Source organism: Vidua macroura, chromosome 5 (genome assembly GCF_024509145.1).
Source record: "Vidua macroura isolate BioBank_ID:100142 chromosome 5, ASM2450914v1, whole genome shotgun sequence".
Lineage (NCBI taxonomy): Eukaryota > Metazoa > Chordata > Aves > Passeriformes > Viduidae > Vidua > Vidua macroura.
Genome location: NC_071575.1, coordinates 24036112 through 24059184, shown reverse-complemented (window position 1 = coordinate 24059184; position 23073 = coordinate 24036112). Strand labels below are relative to the sequence as shown.

The 23073-nt window shown below is 39.3% G+C and overlaps 2 protein-coding genes across 2 annotated transcripts in view; one reads left to right on the top strand and one right to left on the bottom strand.

Moving 5' to 3' along the window:
* STAB2 (stabilin 2) overlaps positions 1-2233 on the top strand; it is a 75774-nt gene extending 73541 nt beyond the window's left edge. The window contains exons 65-67 of the mRNA XM_053978657.1: positions 187-315; positions 1362-1481; positions 2066-2233. Of these exons, the coding sequence (XP_053834632.1) occupies positions 187-315; positions 1362-1481; positions 2066-2116 (300 nt within the window). The 3' untranslated portion in view covers positions 2117-2233. The remainder of the gene's footprint in view (positions 1-186; positions 316-1361; positions 1482-2065) is intronic.
* Positions 2234-3475: 1242 nt separating this feature from the next.
* Positions 3476-22821, bottom strand: NT5DC3 (5'-nucleotidase domain containing 3). The gene is made up of 14 exons (XM_053978546.1): positions 22732-22821; positions 19673-19857; positions 16736-16810; positions 16204-16259; positions 13936-14026; positions 12694-12831; positions 11305-11365; positions 10971-11073; positions 10729-10830; positions 9640-9721; positions 9215-9301; positions 7957-8097; positions 7529-7593; positions 3476-6430 (listed from the first exon to the last, which is right to left on the bottom strand). Exons 1-14 carry the CDS (start codon positions 22781-22783, stop codon positions 6169-6171), a joined length of 1500 nt encoding a protein of 499 aa, XP_053834521.1. The 5' UTR covers positions 22784-22821; the 3' UTR covers positions 3476-6168.
* Positions 22822-23073: the final 252 nt, after the last annotated feature.

Here is a 23073-nt window from a genome sequence, read left to right as displayed (position 1 = left end):
ATAAACTGTTCTGTGATCATATCAAAAGGCCACATTCAAATGTCTCTAGGGAACACTCACCAGGAAACACAAGCACAAGAACAGCTCAGGACCAGAGCACATCTCAAAGGGACACTGCACGTGCTTGGGTGCTGTAAGCTGACCAGTGCCCATCCATAGCTCACTCACCCTCTCCCTTGCTTCCAGGCTCCTCTCCATGCCAGTACTGGGACAGGAATATTCTTTGGCATCTGTCTAGTTACTGGAATTGTGGCTCTTATTGGATATTCTTACCTCAGGTTCAGGAAGAAAGACATTGGCTTCCAGCACTTCAAGGTAGGGTTGCTGGTTGGAACACAAAGCAGGGGGGGACAACTGCACTTCCCAAATTCATGACTTTCAGTTTCTCCATACATTTGGTTAAGCTAGAAACATTCCTGATCACTTCACTTGAGCTGTTCAGACTGAGACACAGACAAAGTGGGGAAGGCTCACATGCTTGCCTTGGACATGAGTTTACATTTGCCCCAGACCTCTCCACCCAAGTGTCTGCTCACACAGACACTTGCAACACTGAGGACTGGCCCAAAGCTGATTTAACTGCACCACAGCAGTGCAGAAGTCCTTGCCTCCCCAGAAAGCTCACCCTTAGGGAAGCGAGGAATTACAACCACTGAAAAGGCACCTGTTCTCCTCCTGCATTACTATCAATTTTGTTGTTCTGGAGGTTGAAACATTTCATAGGAAAAAGGCCAGATCCAACAGACGAACAAACTGAAATGCCTGTAGGATTGAAAAGTGCAGGCTTTTATACTGATGCACTTTCATGCTTGATTTCTCTTAACTAATTTTGCTAGCAACACGAAGATGCAAGACCAGTCAGCAACAACTAAGCTACAGAGATGAGGGATGAGGAAAAAAATGTTACAAGATACATAAAAACATACCCAAAAGAAAGTCTACCTAGAAGTGAACAGAAAACCCTTCCTGTTCTAGTCCCTGCATGTAATGTGAATAATCTTGTAGAAACAAAACACAGTAGCCAAGAGCCAGAGGAAACACTTATATTTTTAAACAGTTTAAAAGAGAGCCCTCAGGACTAACCAAGTACTTTTACCCCAAGCACTATTTCAGGGTCACCCTTACTCTCCCATTCTTTGTTGAGGCTTAAAAATAAGAAGGGAGGGGAAAAGAGATACCAGTGTTAAGTGACCTGAGATAAAAAAACAACCAAAACCACAGTTCATGCCCAGAGACAGATTTAGACAATAAAGCCAGTTGAATCACAACACTGCACCAGCTGGTGGAGAGGCTCAAGTGTCCCACTTAATGCACTGGAGGAAGAGGAAGAAATTTAAGCAAGTTTATGTGCTTTTGTGCAGTCAAAGGATGACACTGACATAACGTCACTGGACAAGTCACAGCCTTCAAATATCACCAACCCCTCATATGAAAGTTCTTCAACACTGACTTCACCAGAACCTGCTTATGATCTTTTCTCAGTAAGTTCACCTTTTTTGATTTGAGATTGAGACACTACTAATATAATGGTAAAAGGGAATTGCTTTATAAAAGAAAAATTTCAAGTTGGAAAAGAAAAATTAATTCAAGAAACCAGCATTTGAGTTCCTGGCTTCCCTGTCTCCCCTCTGCTCTAAACTGGTTTGCCTTACCTGTAGTAAAATTGAAGCTGTGGTCTCAAGGCCATCTTCAAAGACAGCTGAATTAAACTGGACTTCAAATTACGCTGGATGACAGTGACACATCCATAAAAACTTAGAAAGCCTTCTAATTTTGTCTTCATGTCTCCTTGGTACAAATGCAGCTGAGAGCCATGCTAGCACTCTAAAGAATCTGAAACCCAGCAGGGAGGGGGCTGGGAATCCAGGGAAGGAAAGATTGCACCCTCATGTACATGCAGAGTCTAAAATCAAAATGCACCATTTTGCATCCAGTAAAAGGACTTGTTTGGTGCAAAAATGTCAGGTGCCAACTCTGCCATCTGTATGGACAAATTTGCCAAAATGTTACTTTTGTTTCTTAATGCAGTGTTCAAGTCTGATTTTCTTTTTATTCTATTTTATAGGATTCAGATGACCAGCAGCTTGTGATCAGTGGTCCTTATGATCAGAATTAAAAACTGAATTTGGCATTAGTCATCTAATAAACATATTTTTTATTTACATTTACTGTGAAATAAAGACCACCTACATTACAGGGAATAAAATCTTGTTACAAATTAAAACCCAAAAGAGCACAGCTTTGTTTAAGATGCCTTCTATATAGCTCACAGAGATACCAGCTTCAGAAGTGTTGGCTGAATCTGAGCAGTACCAACTATGAGTGCTAAAATCAAAACTGAGTCTCAACTAACCTACCCAGAAGCAGACACCTCTCTGGGAAAAGCAGTTGATTTTCACCCACCTGCTATTTAACTGCTTTTATTTTTCTTCACAGACTAAAATGGCTACAAACACACAGGGCTGCTAACTTGGCAAATATCCTAAATTTTCTAGTACTCCAGGCCTGTGCTTTCATTTTGGCTCAGTTACAATTAGAACAGGCAAGTGTGAAACGGAACATGTGATAAACTTCTATTTTTAAACTGAGGGGATTTTTTGGCTGGTATACTTTCCTGTTAGATAGTAAGCAGCAGGAAACACAGCCATCCTGACTGTCCCCCTTGCCTGCTCTAGCTTCTCTGTCTTTCCTCAACCTTGGCTTGGTGTTTGCTTTACATCTCACCTCACTGTACAAAGGGAAGCAGTAAATGAAGCAGCTTTAGTAAGAAATGCAGCTGATATGAAAGCATCCAAATGAACTATTTTTGGGAAAAGTGGACTATGAAGATGAACATCCCCCTGCCATGCAATGTCTACATTCAGTTTTTCAAGTCTGAGAGGAGCAGCAGCAGCTGCTCCTTCACACACTGTGTTTTTACCAAGCACAGCAGCAACAGCTGCCACTGTCACCACACACCATTAGAGATGGCTCACACTTGAGTTTGATTCAGTGTCACCTCCTTCCATCAAAATATTAAATATCATAATGGCAACATGAGAATATGAAAGAAACCACAAAACAGCAAGAAAGAAAGGTTTTCTTTCTGGCAGCAGTAACATCCCCCCAGTCTATAGGGGCAGGAGGGAAGTGCAGGAAAACTTAGTTACCTCTGGGAACTACTCCAGGAGGCATTCTCTCAAAAGAAGGCAGGGGGCAAATCCAGTGTTGTTGATGAAGCTATCAAGAACAATGAAGGGAATATAACATGTAAATACACATTCATCTGAATTAAACAAACAGTCAGTCAATTTCCTTCCCCTGTCCCCCTACACAAGCCTGCTAGTTTTCACAGACTTCAGAAAATTTAGAACACAAACACACTGAAACACACACATTCAGGAGTTTTCCCCACAGAATTTTGCAATCCATAGAACTCATGTTCTTTCCTTCTCCCCAGTCAATCAAAATATTAAGGCTCATAGAGACAAGAAGATAAAGTCCAAGCATTTATTTTTTGTAATAATCATTAAATATTTTTATCACCAAAAAAAAAAAAAAGCTCCACAATTCATTAATCTCTTTTTTTTACTGATAGGCTATTGAGCTCTGTGTTTTTGATAGACCAGAACAAAAACTTTTTCTTGCTTTGGTGTTCAAATGAACCATACTCCCAAAATTAGTACAGAGACACTGCCCATTAAACATGCCTAAAAATCTCTTTGAAATCAATAGCATAAGGTTAAAATGAGCAATGCAGAGAGTGTCAAGGTGAAATCATTAAAAAAATGCAAGACATTTTTAAAAGTTACAAAGCAGCACTTTAGCACTGAAAAATAAATAATACATTTGAATATTCTCACTTAAATTTATATTATATATAGTTGAGTTATTTTAAAGAAATAGAATCCTTCAATAACTAACTTTTTTCATGCAACACTGTCTATTTCAACAAGTCATGCAATATAAACAATATTTTACTTCAGCTGGCTGTCGCAACACAGCTTGGTAGAGAAGTTTGATATCTAACTTAAGACAAAGGAAGGGTGAGAGAAGAAAATTTTGAAACAAAACATGCATTTTGTGCATAATATAACCATCCAAGCCAATTAAACTGTTCCTGCTTAACAAAGGATGAAAGTACAGTGGTTTGGGTGGGTCTTTTTTGATAAAGAGTGCATTGAAATCTCTGGAGCATGAGAGGTGCTACACACACATATCACCAAGTTCAGTTGAAGCTGAGCATCAGGATAAAGAACTGAAGGCAAATTAGGATATTTCCATCTTTGTATTTCATTATCAATTTATGCTAAATATTTCTTGCACAGCCCCACCAAGTCAACTCCTGATGCAGTCAAACTAACTTCCTGCAACATGTTATCTTTTTATTCCAGCAAAACCATCAGGACAGTTAGATGAACTTACTCATTTCAAGTATATTCATCTGTTTAAACACAGGGGTGTTTAAATCACACACTTCAGTCAAGTTTGAAATAGGACTATAGGAAAATCATAAAATCTAAACCACCTCTGAGAACTTCATACTGATTTCAAGCATACAGGAAAACTACTTACAAAATTGTGCAGGCTAAATTACAGTACATTCTTTACTTTGCAAACATGCTTTTAAAAACATGAAATATACCGTATATGAAATTCAATCCAGGTACTTGCACATACAGACAGGTTAAAAAACAAACAAACAAACCAAACCAGAAAACTTTTGGTCAACAAAAGTTTGTTTGCCTGCAATCATAATAGAAAGCAAGTGATATCCCAAAATGAATACCAAATGCTATATGTTTTGTTAATCACATGCTTTTAAAAACCAAGCCTTTAATAACTAAAATTTGAAATTATTAATTATATTATGCCTTCTAAAGTGGCTGGGGTGGGAAGCACCACTTTAAAAAACAAACATTTCCTTTGGATTCAGAGAAAGGAAACAATTCTTATTTAAAAACAACTATATAGCAGTTCTATAAAGTGCCTCTTTGAGGAAATACATCAACAGATGTTTTCCTTGTGCAAAATAGACATTTTTCAGCTCAAATCTTTGAAACACATATGCTACCCAGAGTTTGTGTTCATGCATTACCTTCAATATCAGTAATTCAATAAAACTAATCTATACAAAAACTATTTTTCTTTATTCAAAATGTGTACCACTCCTAATTTAGCTTTCAGGGCTTGAGCTAAAAACATGTCATCAGAAAACTCTGGGCTTCTCATTTCTTAATTCTTCCTCTAAGTCCTTTTCCCATTGTGCGTGTTTACTTTTGACTCTAGAAGTCCATTACCGAAGGCTATATGAAATATATTCTCTCCTAGGGAACAGCAAAGCCACATTGCATACCACTGGAATAAGACACTGTTAAAATCTTTAAAAGCAGCATTTAGGATCAAACTAAAGCTTGATAGAGATCTGTCTGCACTTCGAAATGCAAAACCTCTTGAAACTACTATTATTGGAGAGTGGATACTTGAAGTGTTCTGAAACTCAACAAAAAAAGGTACCTAAAAGGTAAGAGAAGGAAGCTGAAGCAGCCCAAGCTACTTTCAGTTTTAGGCTCAGTCCACCTGCAGCCAAGCAGAGACATGGCAAGAACAGAAACTGCACAGACAGGAAAAAGATCCAGTGCAGCAGAGCCAGGACACTCCAGCCCTTGGCATCTCACAGGTAAGGATCCGTCTGTAGCAGCAAGGAAGGGTAAAAAGTGTGATCATCCCTCTCAGCCGCACCCTGAGCTGGTTACTAACTTGTATCACTGAATTACTAATACTGGATTTAAGCTCCTTCGTGACAAGATCCATTACAGGCTCCAGCTGGAGTGCTGAGAAGGGCCAGAAGAGTGAGTCCTGGTATTTTTCTTTGTAAACCACAAGGCTGCAGATCAAAGTTTTCAATGAACAAGCTAAAACAACCACCCCAGAAGAGCAGCAGTCCTCACTCTCAGATGTGCCCTCCCTCCTGGCCCACTACTAGTTTGGCAGTCCATCATCTCTTCTGTGTGTAAGAGGAGTTTTCATATGACTGAGCAGGAGAAGAGAAAAACAGGTACAAAGCTTATGAGAATAAAGTATGAAATACATATAAACCAAGGTAACAGATTTAAGTGACTTAAAATATAGGTACATTCAAGAAAACCAACAGATATTTGTCCATTTTGGAGAGAAGCCACCAAGAGTTCATTTGATCTGAACTGTCTCTTGTAGGAAAGGTATTCTGAATGTACCAGTGCACAGCTGGTCTGACCAGCCAGGAAGTTCATGCTGCAAAGGAGTCCTTCTTGGATAAAATGTGTAGTCAGGTTCGTAGTTCAAGAGACAGCTCAGGGATGCCATGTAGATATCTGCAAATCTAGAGAGCCGTCTCAGGAAGTAAGTTGGATTCTCATCAGTTCTGAATATGCTTCCAAACTGGGCATTGAAGAAGTTCCTGTTCATCTCCCTGTCCCCCAAAAAGAGAAAACAAAGACAACGAAGTGAACAGACCTGCACACATCTCTTCACCAGCTGGCATCCATAACCTGAAGCAAGCAGATCCTAAAACCTGTTCTATGCATTATTCTCTTGCCATTGTTCTTCAAAACATTAAAATATGCCACAGAAGTTTTTCACCTCTTGCACATATAAAAGCCAGGTCTAGAAATCACAGCTGTGAAGAGCTTCGCACATCTCCCACTAGAGATATGTTGCTTCTGACATCAGAAACATAACATCTCAATTCCTTCTTTTCTAGGAATTGTGAAAGAATATTTTTGCCTCTATCTAAATATTAATGACATCCAGTGTTCCAAAGATAAAAGACTTCTTAAGAAAAGGCAAAGATTTGGCTTAATATAAACAAAAAGCTTAAACACGTTTTGGAATTAAGTTCTGGGAAATAAGTCACTGCCAAGTATCATTCCCATTTCATTTATTCCCACATTTCTGGAGAAGGCTGCTGGTAGTACTGACCTTGAAAACTGTGCACTTCACACCCCCTGCATTCAGGGATTTCTCCTTAATGATAACAGATTATTAAGACTTCTAGCCCTATTACCTAACTTCGTGATAAATCCATGCTAAATCCAACCTAGCACAGAGCTCAGTTTCTGTGTATTCTAAGATGTGTTACACACAATCTGCAGAAATCATGTAAAAAACCTGGAAAAGTGACCTAAGCCTTGCCAAAGAAATATAGTTTTTATTCATGCAGAAGCTGTGTAATCAACAGTGACAGCTGAACACAGAGGGACAGAAGAATCAAAATGAGAGGGAAATAGATTTGATGTAATGTTACCTTTTCACACAGAAAAGTTACATCCGTTCTAAAGACAGGGAACAGGCAAAAGGGTCCATATGTACAAAGTGTCAGAGGGAAGAAGAGCTGCATAATAGACAGGTAGAATATAGCTCCAAAAATATTTTATAATATCTGTAACTACCAGGGGATATAAACCAGAGATGCAAAGAAATTGCAAAGAAACCTATGGAAGATACTTCTTAGAACCCTTGGCTAGGGCTAGCAAAGCATACTGCAAAGTCTTCATGCCCTGTGTCTTACCTCATTTCCTTTCTTTCCTTCTTCCATTCTTCTAAAATCATTTGGGAATCAGGATCACGGTGAACCTGAAACAAAGTATGGATAACTTGTAACTAAGGATAACTCTGTAAATAAACCTTTATATTAATAAACCCTTATCAGCTAACAGGACATGAGCAATAATTCAGAGATCAGTATACAGAACTTATCCACGTTATCCATTTTAAACAACCAAAAGCAGGAATTGATCAAGGCTGACCAATGGAGAAAGGGGACAAGATGTTGAGAAAACTCCTATTAACTAACCACACAAATAATTGCATTTATCTGCAGCCCAACACCTCAGTGAGCCTGAAAGCACTTGCAAACATCAATGTCCAGCCTTTAGAAACTTGGCTGGATCCCTCTGGCTCTCCAGTGCTGACTGCACACACACACAGAGCACAAACCTGCATGTGTTCCAATAATCCTGTCAAGGTTTGCAGCCAGGTCATGGTTTGAATGTACTTCTCTGTGTTCATGATTTTAATCTCCGATCGTAACTCTGGAATAATCGCACCAGTGCGCCAGCCATGCTTCAGGGTCAAGTCCTGTTTACCAAGAATTACAAAATACAGATATTAGTTTTAAAAAGAACTACTTAAAAGAATCTATTGTTTATCCCAAAGCAGCACTAATTTAATTGGTTTTTATGTACAAACAGAAGTATTAAACAGTGGGACATACTGTGCCAATGGAAAATAGAATTTAGATTAAGCATCAAATCCTACATTTTTTAAGAGACATGAAGAACACATAAGCACTTGAAAATAAACACTAATTCATTAGGTTTAAAACAAACAGCAGGAAATGCCTCTGTAGAGGCATTTGAGATTTGTGCTGTTTACCCACACACCCAGCTGACAGAAGGCTACAACCAGGAGCCCCTGCTATTCAAGCTGTTCCTGGCAGGTACAACACAAGGCAGCTGCCACCTGTGCTCTTGTTTCCATTGTGCCACAGTGGAACAGAGCTGCATCCTCCTCTTGGCCGTCAGTCTTCTGAAGCACCCAATGTTATTGTTCTTTTTAAAAGCAGACTGAGGGAACAATGTTAACATCTGCTGCTGCTGAAACATGTTACAAAAGCTTGGAGTGGAAAAGTCACATCCAGGCATTCGTAAGGAATCAATTACAAAAGAGCCAAGTGGTGGTCACCTACCCTAAAGTAACAATTAACAGAGCATTTGCTCATACAGTGGCAAAAAAAAAAAAAAAATCCTGGAGAGTGGGGATACAAATCAGAGCAAGATCTTGGGAAGAACATTCACAATTAGTGACAGGAAGATTGCCTCCTGCATTCAAAACAGAAGTTCATTCAGCTGTCATCCAAGTCAGGCATATCCTGTACATTTGGATATCTGTGTTTACTCTCTAGTACATCTGACACAATCAGTATCTGGATCAGGAATACAACCTCACACATTCCTGACCACAGTTAGTAAACAACTTAAATGCTACAAGTCAGGTGGAAAATATGGTTGGCATTTTACAGCACCAAGGCTCTTTGCTGAAAAAAAAAAAAAAGCAATATGGCTTAACTACCAAATTTTGTTGTATTTTAAAATCTCAAATGAAAGTATGCTACATTGAAAAACTGGAGAGGAAGAGAGGAAAACTAACAGAAAGCCTCATCTTTTCTCTGATTTTAGGAAAGCAAACAACTTACTGCCAAGTCACTGTATATGTGGTCACCAAAGTAGAGAACCTTAGAGCCCCTCCAGCCAGTAAGCTTCAAAAATTCATACAAGTTACCCTGCAGAAATAATGACATGGACATCATAGCAGCATGTGACTTGCACCTTCACAGGCACAAAAAAGGAACTTAGTACACCACTAAAGATATTTCATATCATGAATCTTGTCCTCAGTTTATACACTATGAATCCCAAATTTTACAGTTGATTTCAGTGATAGTAGCACTTCAAGAGACAAGGACACACAGTATCAACAAAGAATTTGTACAACTTCAGACATTAAAATAACTCTCTTAAAGAATGCATCTCCATTTTAGAAACCTTTATATCCAAAGAAGCTTGGAATTCTAGGAAATAGGTACAAAATTTCAACAGAAAGAGTCTATTGAAAGCATACCTGTTTGTAAATCTGGCCTTTCTGCAGCTTGTGAATCTTGTCCCAGAGCAAGACTCCCCTTTCATTCACCTTCCGAAATGGTCTAGAATAGATATGCAATTGTTGTGTTGCTGTAGGAATCTTGACACTTCTTAGGAAATTAAAGTATTAGCATTAAAAATATTCATCTCTCAAAAAGAAAAAAAATACCTCTAGCATCTGAATTTTGTAAGAGAAAAAGCAAAACTCCAAAACTTCCACTTTAACCAGTGAAAAGCAATGTAACTTTCCAGAATATCTATGACATTTATAAACACAGTTTGAGAACAACTGCTGAGAAGTAAGGCAGGGACCCCAGGCAGAAGGGAAGAAACAGCATGAGCTGTCTGCCACTAAGGAGGAGAGAACACAAAAAAACAGATGTGTAAGAATCTTGCCCAATCCCTCAGCACACCCGGACAACTGAAGATGAGAGAGCACAAGACAGGGGCCAAGACATATACCTAAAGATCTTTTTAAAATTAAATGCAAAAAGTAAAGGGAAAATAATCCCACCTCTCTCTATCTCACTTTCAAATCACAAGCACACATAAAGGAACAGGTCTTTTTCAAGGGTAAAAGTAGGGCATACACATTAGAGATGTGTTTACTTAATCACAACTAGTCCAAATATTCCAGTCTGTCAGCCAGCCAGATGTCTTTTAAATATCATGTGCAATGAAAAAAAAAAAAAAAAAAAAAAAAAGAAAAACAGAAGCTATGGAAGACATTTCCAGATAAGGGTCTGATTTGAAAGGCATCGAGATTTCTCAGGTTTGTTAGGAAAGAAGCACACTTCACCAACATGCAAATAAGCAGTTAAAAACTGCTTCTGTGGCCCTAAGTCACTCCAGTACACCTGTGACAGCTCCTAGAACTTTCTTAGGCAAGAAAGGGTAAATATTTAGACTTCAGCATTGGGTGTTGCTGCATTTTGTAATGACCTTACCCAGGATTTCATCAAATATGATTTCATTTAACATTGCAGCCAAACGAAAATATTTCCTAACACACTCTATAGCCTTATATGGAAGAGCTGCTTGAATCATTCTTTACTGACTAAACACCCACCTTCGCTTATCGTTGAAAAAGTTTGGTTTTTCAGCCTGGACAATGACCACATCAAAGAGATCCCTCCAGTCCTTGCCAACGATAAATTTCATGCCTTTGTCCCTAAAAAGGACAGAGGGATATTAACAATGAAGTGTAGCATAGTGCAGTTGCCTGTGCAATAAAATGAATTGTACTAGAGAACCTCATTTTCCCCATCCTCTAAGAATGCACAGTTAAACAGCAAACAGCTGCTCACTTACACAAAGCTGCTGGGACTGTTTGTGATGAGAAACATCTTCTTGCCATGATCAGCCAGCTTTGCTAACACTGCACGAGTTTGTTCAGCATAGCAGATGTATTTCTCTGTGAGGATTAGGAAAACACAGCATTAATTGAGAAAACTCTCATGAAAAAGTTTGTATGCATTCAACCAAGAGGTCAGAACACAAAGTTATACTTAAATACTACTTTGACAAGTGGGAATGTCTTTCAAACTTTAAAAATTCAGAATTTGTAATCTTTAAATATGGAAGCCAGAAAAATCATATACTATCAGTAAGAAAAGCTTTGATAGATTACACTATTAGTACTTACCAATATCTGCTTCAATTGCTCTGTACATTATTCCTTTGATGTGAACATCCCTGATTGAATCCTGTGAGGAAAGCAGTGAGTAGTAAAGAACTTCATCTTTTCAAGTGTTCACCAAATAACAGTAGTAATTTGTTTTTAAAACAGCTCCTTTCTTAACACTTCCAATTTTACAGAAATACCATGTAATGTTCAATATAATTATATATATGTATGTATGTGTATATATACGTATGTGTGTATGTATGTGTATGTATATATGTGTATATATATGGTGTCACCACTAGATAAAGACTAAGCTTGTATTCTGAGAAATTAACTTCATAATTTTGGCAAGTACAAAACTATATAGCAGAGAGGCTCTTTTACATAACTGTGAAAGGTTGCTCAGGAGGGTGAAGTGGGGTGAAAGCCCTCTGCAGAACAGAGTCATCACAGATTTCCAGTGACCTTTGGAGCAGAGCACATTCCTTTCCCCTTACAAAAAAAGAAGTTGTACATCTGACAGATTTTAGATTACAATCACTGACAAATGCCCTGATTATTTACATAAGAAATTTATGAATAGATGAAAGAAGTTAAATGTTCGAACAAAGTACTTATGAGGCGCTCTGGAGGCATTTGACTGCTCTCCTGAGCCAGCTCTGCACCAGACAGCTGTGTTTAGAACAGTGGTAGTGCCATTTTGCTGCTTACACAGGGTATGTCTTCAAAATCCTCAAGAATTACCACTACAGGGTTTCCAAAATGCTTGTCATGTTGAATAGTACAGAAATTTCTCTACATGCTTCAGAGAAACCACAAGAACTGGCCTTCTCTATGTTACATAACCATGACATATAATTATCTCCTCTGCAGGGCACATGCTGAGGAATCGAGAGGGTCAAATTACAATAGACTAGTACTAGAGCTTATCTGAAGGAGGAAGAGAGGTAAACAGGGAAAATAGATAGTTCAAAAGTATGAGATAGCAAATGATTGTACACTAGCCAAAATGAAAGCTCTAAACTGGAATTCCCTATAGCCTCTTACATTCCCTATAACCTAGCTAACCCCTGATAGTGAGAAAAAAAGATACGTTCAACAACAATCAAAAGAACTTTTATCACCTTACAAGATGATCTTGACTTTCCCCCTACTCACCCCTCAAACCTAGAAAGAGCAAAAGGCTTAGAATGTCAGCTTCCAAACCAATTTCAGTTTATTATTTTCCAAGCTCTACCTTAATTTTACTTACGTTTTACAGTTGTATACCCATAATTACTCCATAAAAAACTAAAGTGAGGTATTTCACTGAGGCTAGCACAACAGATGAAAGCTTCCTGAAGTGCTCACAGAGAAGACACACAAAAATATACAAGTTTATCTAAATCTTCAAAGCTTGACATCTACCTTGACATCTTTGTACAGATGAACAGGTTCATAGTCTATGTTGTTTTTCAGAAAATATTCATTCACACAAGAAAGGAGTGTCATTTCTGGCAAGGAGAATATATCCATGAATTGCTTCATTGTATTTCCTTGTGAGCTCTACAGTGATGGGAAGAAAAGAAAAGAAAAGAAAAAACAAAGTCAGGCATTTCCCAGATTAGACACTTCAGCTTAGTTGCAGATATTCAGCTTTTGCCATCCCTCTTCACATGGCTAAAGATTGTTTTTCAACTAACACCTTCAATAAAGTTATCTCCAACAGAAGTGTTGTGATTAGTTCTTCAAATGAATCCAAATCATTACTCTTAAGAGTGGTATTTTAATTCATAAAAACAGGGCAGTGCTCAGTTAAAAGTCAAGAGAAGGCCTTCACTATAAGTCTGCACATCTGCAAACAAGAGGCATTGATGAGGGATGGAGGTTTTCTTAGCTTGGTGGGTTCTTTAGTAACTGGAATACTAATTAGGATTGCAAAACAATTTACCTCCTTGAAATGAGATCATAAAAAGATGTAAGGATCTACAATAACTAGCACAGCAACAGAGGAAGAGATTTCTAGTCTGCAAAAGCTGTAACAATAGTCATGTTTCACAGAAGTAGAGAATCTCATTATATAACAGCAAATACAGCCCAAATACCTCTCAGTAAGAAGGGAAGTAAAGCAAGAAGCTCAGGACCAGAGTAACAAAGAGCAGAGGTTGCAAGGGACTGCTGGAAATCATCTTGTCCAAGCCCCCTGCTCAAGCAAGAAGTTTCATCTTTTATCACTCATCTTTTGTCAAATCCTCTTACTTTGACTCTGCCAGTTTGCATGCAGGAGTTGCCACCATATATTTACTTGCTGCTATACCAGCTAAGCCATCAGACCACCAGGAAAAAGTAAAGTACACGAACCAGATATGGTTCATTTGCCAGCCTTTATCAGATTCTGTGTGCAACACTGAGCATGTCACTTGATTTTCTGTGTTCCACCACTCTGTCTGTATGACTTGGTAAGGGAACAGTCAGAGAATAAACTACACCGAGCAGGAGAGAGAAAAGTAATTTGTCACTTTAGATGGCAAACTTCACATATAGCACTAAAGTCAATAATATATTGAGAAAATATAACTGCTAGTTATATAATGAGAACAAAATTTAAACACCACTACCCTCATGCCAAAAAACCCTCACTCAATTTTAAAGACCGATTTGTGGTTTTACCTTTCCATAAAAGTCACTCATCTGCTCTAAAGGGACATGGGAACCATCATACATTGCAATGACTTCTTCATCTGGGACAACACTGAGGCCTCTGGAAAAAAACACTAGCTTTAGTTCAAAAGTCAGATTAAAATTTTCAAGTAATCACCAAACCCTGACAGATTAACACTTAGATCTGGATCTTATTAAAACCCTAATAATGTTAGAGGAACATTTTTGGTTTTAAGTTAAAACATCATCTTTCCTTACCAAACAAGTAACATTTTAACAGGCTCATGCACACAAAACACGTTTCAATTTTAAGTCCTTTCTACTTTCTTATGGGAAAGGAATTTATTAGTGTCCATTAAAGCTATGCCTCAAGGGTTTTTTTTAAGAAGTGGTTAGAACTTCCAGTTTCTTAACACAAAGTAATTCCTCATGCTGCCTTTTCTTTTATACAGCACTGATTATATGATAGTGTTTAAATCAGATTATTTTGCAGCATGACCTTGAAGATTTAAGAGAGTGAAAAATATACACAACCTTTAACTAAATAGGAATTTCTTTTTAACTGTATGAACAGCTCAGTTTCCCAAAATTTAAAACTACTTGAAGGATGGTTGATAATTAAAACATTCAAATAAAACAACAAGGAGATAACATTTCCCCAGAGTTTATCAACTATTAAGAGAGTACAGGCTTTAGTTTGGTTTTGAATGTTTGCAGCATCAAGCATCTTGCACTAAAGCATCTAAATGACTGCAGGCATGCAAACATCCTCACCAGAGGCCACAGAAGTATTGATATTGTACTCAGGATTAAAAAAAAACACTAATGCAAAATAGATCACCTGGTCTCCTTTTTCCAAACCTACTTATGGTGTTTTGCAGCCTTTTAAAACAGACAGTTATTTCAGTGCCTCCCTTCCTTGGTCTGACCAGGAAGAGTTGCCAGGCACTAAAATAAAAATAAATTAATTCACATGCCTAGTGCTTTCAGTGCTTAGAGTCCACACCAGCTTTGCAGTGGAAAGGCATGATACATGAACTTCCTCAGGGATTCTCTGGTGGCAGAATCCCACATTAACCAGCTCCTTTACTGCACTTTTGTCCACACCCCAATTGGGACACAGCTCTGAGCTGCTGCTGGCAGAACTCCAGCATTCAAGTCAGCCTTGTGCACCAACAGGGCAGATAATACTTGGGGTTTGTAACATACAGAGTTCAGCATCACCCCCTCCACAGCAGCAAGCACAAAGAAATGCAACCAAAATATAAACTAGATACCAAGTAACACCATCAGAATTGAGGAGGTACCTTCTGGTCTGCAGAGAGCTGTGCCAGGTGCTATTTGAATACTGCTAGAGAAAACACTTGTGCATCAGCAGCTACTTAAGCATAGATCAACAGAGGACAATGTGAAAACCACAGTGGAGAGATGACTGCCTAGGCAAAGCTGTAGATTACTTTTACTATAAGCCTCACAGTCCTGACAGTTCACAGTGCAGCTCTATAACCACACATCATCTTGACAACAGCTCTCACAGCCTTCAGCCTTTCTTTTCTTCCCCTCATCCCTGTACAGGTGTTTGAGGAAACAGCATGAAGGTCTGATGCAAACCATCATTTCCAGGTCACACCCTCTTTTGGACACAATTTTGGGTGTTTTGTCCTCATGGTGGGTGGTGGAACACAACTAAGAGCGCAACAGAATAAACCTGGGTAAAAGTCTTTTTGTCCAATGACTTTAAGAAAGGTGGCCTGGCTTCTTGTGTAATTCAAAGTCTGGTACCTAGTGTGGTGCAAGTTTGATTTGGTTGATTTGGTCCAAACTTAAAGGCTCTATGCAAACACAGCAGGACCTCTCAAGTGTCTCCACAACCACACCAAAGTCATGCTATCAGGTACCCTGTGACAATTATTTACATAGAAAGCAACAGCAGAGAAGTCATCAGGGTATTTTTAGATGTCTTTCAGCACAATTTAACAGCCGGAAACAAAGTGAGTCAGCACTATGTGATCAACCAGCTTGCCAATTCTCCCAGGGCTGATCTGGGGAATCAGCTGTGCTGGATCAGGCAGTGGATGTGTACACATCTGTGTGTACACACAGAGATAGATGCAAAGAAAACCCCTTAAAGCATGGTTGCAACGCTCATTCATGTCTGTGGTCACCAGGGCACAGGTCCTGGTAAGAATCCAAGCTGTATACTAATAAATGCAGTTAAAAGACAAAAAAAGTAAAAGCATGTATTGCTATTACAAAGAAAAAAATAACTTTACCCACCTGTAAACTGTTCCCAGCTGAATATAATGAAAAGCATCGATCTTCATTAATAATGCCTTGCAAGCCAAAAAAAAAAAAAAAAAAAAAAAAAGGACAGTTTTTATCACTTCCAACTATTTGACATGAAATTACAAAAGTCAAAGCAATTTTATCTACAACCTTTCTGCCTCAAGAACACCTGAGCACTCTCCTTGAAACTTACTTCACGGCTTCCAAAATACTTTTATCAATGACTTTTACCTAGTTTTATCCTGTTGCACCCTAAGTTGGCTTGCCCCACCCACCATAACGACAAAATGCCCATAACATGTTCAACTTAAGAGCCATTTTTAAAAATATTATTCTTATTGACAATGTTAGTAATAATAACAGTAACAGTAATAATAAAGATTGCTATTAAAGAGAAAAACATGAAAAAAAATCCTTACACACCAATTCAGAGTGAAAAGTTGAAAGGCTTAAAAGCTCTCTTTATTTTCTTTAGCTATGTTCTCAGCACTACATAATTCATCACAAAGTTATTTATACATACCCGGTGCACATCATAATGAAGACCTCTGATGGCAAAATTGGGATCATAATCATATTTTCTTATTTCTGCAGGATACTAAGAAAAGAGAGCAATGATTTTATTTTAAAAACATAAGCAAAACAATAAATTTTTTTTCTGCAGAATTTTAAAAGTCTATGTTTTCTGTGCTTCTCATTTGCTGTAATCATTTAGGAGAATTTTTCACAGGCTGGTGAGATTTGCAGGAATATGTCTGCAAGATAAAATATTTTTCCAAAATCCAAGGCCATTGCTTTAAATCTAAGGGCATCCTGGTACCTGAAATTGGACATCCAGGTAGTCTGTAGTAATTACCTTTGAACATTAGCCTCTTGTTCAAAAAAGTTAATTAAATATATTCTTAATACATTTTAAAAAGTTCATTTAGAGATGCACATGAACTCAATGTCTGTCATGTACTCTTCCCTCAGGTTCTTTATATACAGTGTAGGGAGCTCACACCACTATATGGTGTGAGGCGTAATCTAACATTTTTCAGTACAAGCCCATTATCAGTCAACTGTAATTTTGTCCTGCTTTAAACACAAGTTGCCATGAAAAGAAATGTTAGGTGCATGTGTTGGACTAAGGCTTTTGTTCACTTGTTTTAAAAGGGTGAAATACTTCAGTAGTTTCCACAAGGCATGAGAAAACTGTAATTTCTTTAAGACACTAAAAGGCAATCTTTCATTTTCCTCCCACAGGTTACAGCAGCCTTAGAACCTGACATTATTTTTCACCTTCTCTACAACAGTCTCCATACATATATGGCTAATTTACAAGCCTCCAGGGGGAAAAGTGCATTATGCAGCTTCAACAGAGCCTCTAGCTACTTTATAAGAAACAAACTGTCATTTCCCCCCTAAAGCTCTTATCTTGCTGAAGAGGACTTGCTCTGCAACTGCTGTAGATTGCATTTGTACTGAATACAGGCATCTGCAGTTAAAGAAAACAGTCCTATCATCTCTACACTAACACTTCTAGAAAACATGGGGCAGGCTACTGATTTGTATGAAGAACAGCATCAAAAGCCTACAGACAGCTTGGAAGAGGTGTAGGTTTGGTCAGGGAACACGAAGCAGAGGCACAAGGGAAATCATCAGGGAACAATACAGAATGCGATCAACTAAAAACTACCACGCACTGCACGTGCCCCAAAGCAACCACATCAAGCACGTACAATGTACAATAAATGTACAATCATTTATTTCTGACTTTATCAAATTTCTATATGCTTGACTTGCTACTTTAATTTATTCTACTAGAAAGTTGTCTTTTCAGATACATGCCAGTACATATGAGCTTACCCTGGCACATAAATCAAAGCTTCCTTGCAAACCAAACAAAGAAATCATAAAAATGGTACTGTTTGCTTACCCCACTTTTGGTAGGGACAAATATAACTGGACTGAAACAGCAGTCCTGATAAAAAGGCACAAGGCCTGTGCATCAGGAAATAAATGAACCCAGGAACAAGAGCCACCTGCTGCCACCTCTATGATCAGCATTGAATTGATGTTTATTCTCTTGGACAATTCCTTGCTTCCTACACTGCATTTTGCAATTTTTGATATATTACCTCTCACTGCCATGAGCAAAATTTGCCATCTTTTATGTTGACTGTGACAGTCATAATGGACACCATCTAGAGGGTCTTTTTCTAATGGTAAAGGTAAAAACATATATTAACAGTATAAGCAGATAAATTCCAAAAGGAGACAACTTTAATAAGCTGTCTGAAAAAGTAATTACAGCTTTGTTTAGTAGAACTCAGGAGATTTTAAGCAAGACAAACTGGAAAGCTATTGCTACCCAAATCCATTCAAATAGTAAAGCCAGAACACCATTAGAATTTTTGTCTACAAGAATTAATCTTGATTGCTACAGTAACATGGATTTTTCCCAAGAACCATGTAGCTTTATTAAAGTATATTTACACATCCCACAGAAATTGCTATCAAGACATGCCAAAATTGCAGGGGGATAAAGCTGTGTATGCTTGTAGCACCCATGAAGTTGTGTTTGCTCTTCCAAGGATATTTATAGGTGTTTATAAATAGCTCCTAACCTTTAGAGTCAAATACGAAAGTAGAATAACACCACGCATTCAGATTTAGGTTGTATAAAAATACACAAGCAGCTTTATTAACATACTCCATGGACTTTTTGTCTTTTCCTTTCCTGCAAGTCCAACAGTTTAATTAATTTAGCTTCTTTTAGTCCACGGATTTTTTCCAGCCTTTATCCCACTAGTACCTTCAGTTTCCCAAGCCACCCATCTCCCCCTCCACTTCCTGACACACTTTTCCCATCCCCAAACTAGACAACAAGCAGCTCCAAACTGCCTGGATGTCAAGTGGTCACCAATGAGAGAACACTGCTTGGAGAGGCAGGAGGGCAGTGCTCTGAGCTGAACACTTCCCTGTATCCAGGCTCTGATCACTGCACATGCTGCCCCTTCAGCCAAGTCAGCCGAAATGCCAGGTACACACAGAGCACCTCGCAAGCACTCACTGCCATCAAAGCCCTGCTGTGAAGTCCAGCTAAAAATATTTCATAAGGAAATTAATCACTGCACTCACAGCAAGGGATGAAACATAGTAATGGTAACTTTTAAGCTTCTTATTTATTAATGTGATTCCAATAAATGACAATCAGGAACAAACAACAAACCACATGCCCACATTAAAAGATAAGACAAATATAACTGTATTCCTTAACAGACTGTTCTCTGCTCAAAACTGCAGCTGAGAATAAAACAGGGCTTCTGTTGTGCATATGTAGGTGCTGTACAAAATGTGCTATAAGGGAGCCAAGCTAGGACTGAGACATGAAAAGATGATTTATGCCTCTCAGTCAAAAATTATTTATTATACCCTTTATTCATAAGTGTATTGTTATTCCATTAATTTTACTTACCCGATGCTCATTAATAAGAAGATCTCGAGCAGCATTGAATATAAGCGTGTGCAGATGTTTAGAATAAAAGACCAAGGTGTAGTCATAATCAAACCCATAAATTTCAATGTCTGACAGGCTCATTTCATTGTTTGAAAAAATAGCATCTGGATTCAGCATGTTACTCATAATTGAAGGAACCAACTCTGCGAACAGAGGAGAGGAAAAAAAGTTATACCAGCCTTGTAGCATTATTTAAGTAAAGACATAGAATTCTATTAGCAACTGCTAAATATAGAGAAATGATGGTAGAAACGATCAAACTAATTCACACTAACCAGCTAATCCTTAACAATATGATGCTATTGAATATGCTGTCCCTAATTTGTCTTGGTGATCTGTGGTTTTTATTCCAAGTACATTTTTCTCTGCAGTCCAAGTTTGAAGAAAAAAATGTATTTTGGCATCTTGCTTATCAGAGAACACCAGACATTTTTTTTTGCTAATTCCATTAACACATTTATTAATGTTTTTGAAAACTGATTTGGAGTTGAAGAATATTATTATATTATTATTACTGCTAGTCTAGGAGCCTTGTCTTCTCCTCCCATTACTTGGTCCAGCTCCTGCCCCCGAAGCAGAACTGACATTGTTCTAATTGCTTTAATTTTTGCTTCACCATTTCAAGGTTATCACATTAATCAATTTCAGCTCACAGGAATAAACTATATGTGACTGTGTACATAACAACTATTACATACACATTGTTAGGCTTATTAACCTCCTAGATAATCAGAAAACAAAAAATATTCTGCTTATTTTCTACACACTCACAGAGTGTGCAAATCACTTCCATTTTTAAGGGTATGTTTCTGTTGATATTCGATGGAAAAAGTATACTGACTGAGAAATTAAAACCATGATATAATAAATAACTTTAGGACCAACACCAATGTCAGTACTAAACATTGAGAGTGTTTATATTTCTTGTTTACAAAACTTGAAAGAGCAACATTAGGAGGTTAAGCTACTCTTCTGGCAGCATAAAACATGAGCATGTTTTCATTCGTTCCTCATATACTGTCTTTATACTCCAGACTTCCCTACCAGTGGAAAAAAACGGGGAACATTCATCTTAAATCTGTGCTTGGAAAGGTGAGTTTAAAGGGAATATGCTTTGTTTGGTTACTTTCCGTATAGGTCTAAAAGGAATTAACCAAGCTTCTCTCAAAACCTTCAGCTCTGAGGACAGATCCCTACATGCTTCACCATTGAAAACACCTCAACACGGCAGGTAGGTGTGGGGACTTCAGATGCAGACATCCAAGTCTTCTAATTTTTAAGAGAGGGGGGAAAAGCAAGTTCATTGAGTTTAATTCCAAACTTCAAATAAAGCCCAGCAACCAAATCAAATGTAATTTGACATGCTACAATTAAGGCAAATATTCCTACTCTATAGAAAGGGCCATGGAGCATTCAATTAACTTAAAGTCATAAGCACAGTTTTTAATCAACTTCCAAAATCATGTTACAACACCCGTTTCTGCATTATAAAGTTTTTTTCCAAATATCAATTGTGCAGCTTGGTGAGTCAACACTTGTTTTAAAAATAAAGATATTTTTGCATCTATATATAGATAAAAAGACACTTCAGCTGAAAACTAGCTTGACTGGTGGCTGTCTGAAAAGAGACAGTATAAACAATTGGCAGCTATTAGACATTCTGGCCAGCAGGCAGCATCACAAGTGCTATAAACCTTGGGTCAAAAAACAGGAGAGCCTTGTAACCTTGTCATCTCAACATCATAACTAACTGAAATATCATATACTTGAAGCCATTGGGTGACTTAGTTGTAATGTAATAGCCTGAAATATTCTAGAAGCAGTTGCCTTATCTTTCGCCAACTCACACCCACTGACCAACTTACTTTATCACAACATTACCCTACCTCAGCTCTTACCTCTTAAGTATTACGTGGCTGTGGTTTAGAACAAGAGAAAGTTAATTCCAAAAACAGGAAAAGAAAAAATAGATTCAAAATAAAATGCACTTCCCTTCTCCCTATCCCTTATCTCACCCTCCAAAGCCCACAGACTTCTCTTGAGATCGCTAACATGACTTTTAATTTCACTTCTTAAGTGCTGACGCTATTTTACATTCATAAATGCTTTGCTTGCACCCAGTGCTGTGAAGTCCCAGTTCACATCAAGACTCCTAAGTGCAGGAAAACAATAATTTCCTTCTTTATAGGCAGAAAATGCAAGCTAAAGCATTATCCATTGCCACTACAGGACATGCTCTTCCCCATAGTATTATAGAAGACACCCTGCCTCTTTTTCTTCCAGCTCTCAGAAAAGACCACATTTTCAAACAATTATCTTGGTAATTCTCTTCCCGTTGGAGCAAGGGCAGAAACAAGCATTTCTTCCCTAGCTTTCTGCCTGGCTGGGCTGAAGAACAGAGCTGCCCAGGGTCATGTATGTACCACGAGCATTTTATAATGCCTCACACAGTGTGCTATGATGGAACTGTACACAAAATGAAAAGTCATCCAAAACTTCACAGCATTTGAACTTTTGGGAAGAGCAGCCTATTTCAGAATAGTTGTGCATATATACAACAGTCATCAATGAGATGACATTTCCAACTTCTAGATTTTCTTTCTACATTTGCTTTTCTACACACAACACACCCCCAAAACCTGCCACTTTGCCCGGCCCAAGCTGCTCTGCACCAAAGGCGCTCCGAACAGCCGCGGCCGGGCGATGGTGTGAGGGGCTCAGAACCCCTCCGAGGGGAGGATGAAGGGGCAGCCGCCCCCACAGCCCATGTCCCCGCTGTCCGGCCTCCGGGACCCAGCGCGTGAGGATCTCCCCGCGCTGCCGCTCCGGCCCTGGGCACACCACGGTAGCGCAGAGCACACGGACGCGGGAGCCGCTGCGGGACGGAGCCGCGCCTCGGCCCCCGGACCCTTCCCGCTCCCCCACAGGCTTCGCCCTTGCTCCGCTCCCAGCCGCCACCACGGGTCCGCTCCCTCCTGAGCGGCGGCGCTCGGGCCCGCTGAGGGGGAGCCGCTCACCCTTGGTGACCCTCTTGGCCTCCTTGTAGCGCGACCACAGGTAGCTCTTCATGTCGGGCGACGGCTGCTGCTGCTGCTGCGGGGCCACGGTGCAGAGAGGAGCGGCGCCCGCGGCGGGCAGGACGCGGCCCCGCCGCCCGCCCGCGCCCGCTCTGCCCGCCGCCAGCAGCGCCCGCGCCGCCACCGCTGCCATGCTCCGCTCTCAGCCCCGCCGAGCCGCTCCGCCGCCGCCGCCGGCTGAAGTCACTTCCTCGGGCCCCGCCCCGGGCCGGGAGGCGGGCCCGGCCCCGCAGGTAGCGGCGGGAGGCAGGGCTTGGCCGGACCCCTGGGCTGGGCGGGCTC

Coding starts and splice junctions, on each gene's coding strand:
- NT5DC3 (XM_053978546.1), bottom strand. CDS start 22,783: ATGAAGAGCTACCTGTGGTCGCGCTACAAGGAGGCCAAGAGGGTCACC. Junction 7,594..7,956: donor GATTATTGGAACACATGCAG/GTTTGTGCTCTG, acceptor ACTTTGTTTCAG/GTTCACCGTGATCCTGATTC. Junction 6,431..7,528: donor AAGGAAAGAAAGGAAATGAG/GTAAGACACAGG, acceptor TTTGGGGGACAG/GGAGATGAACAGGAACTTCT.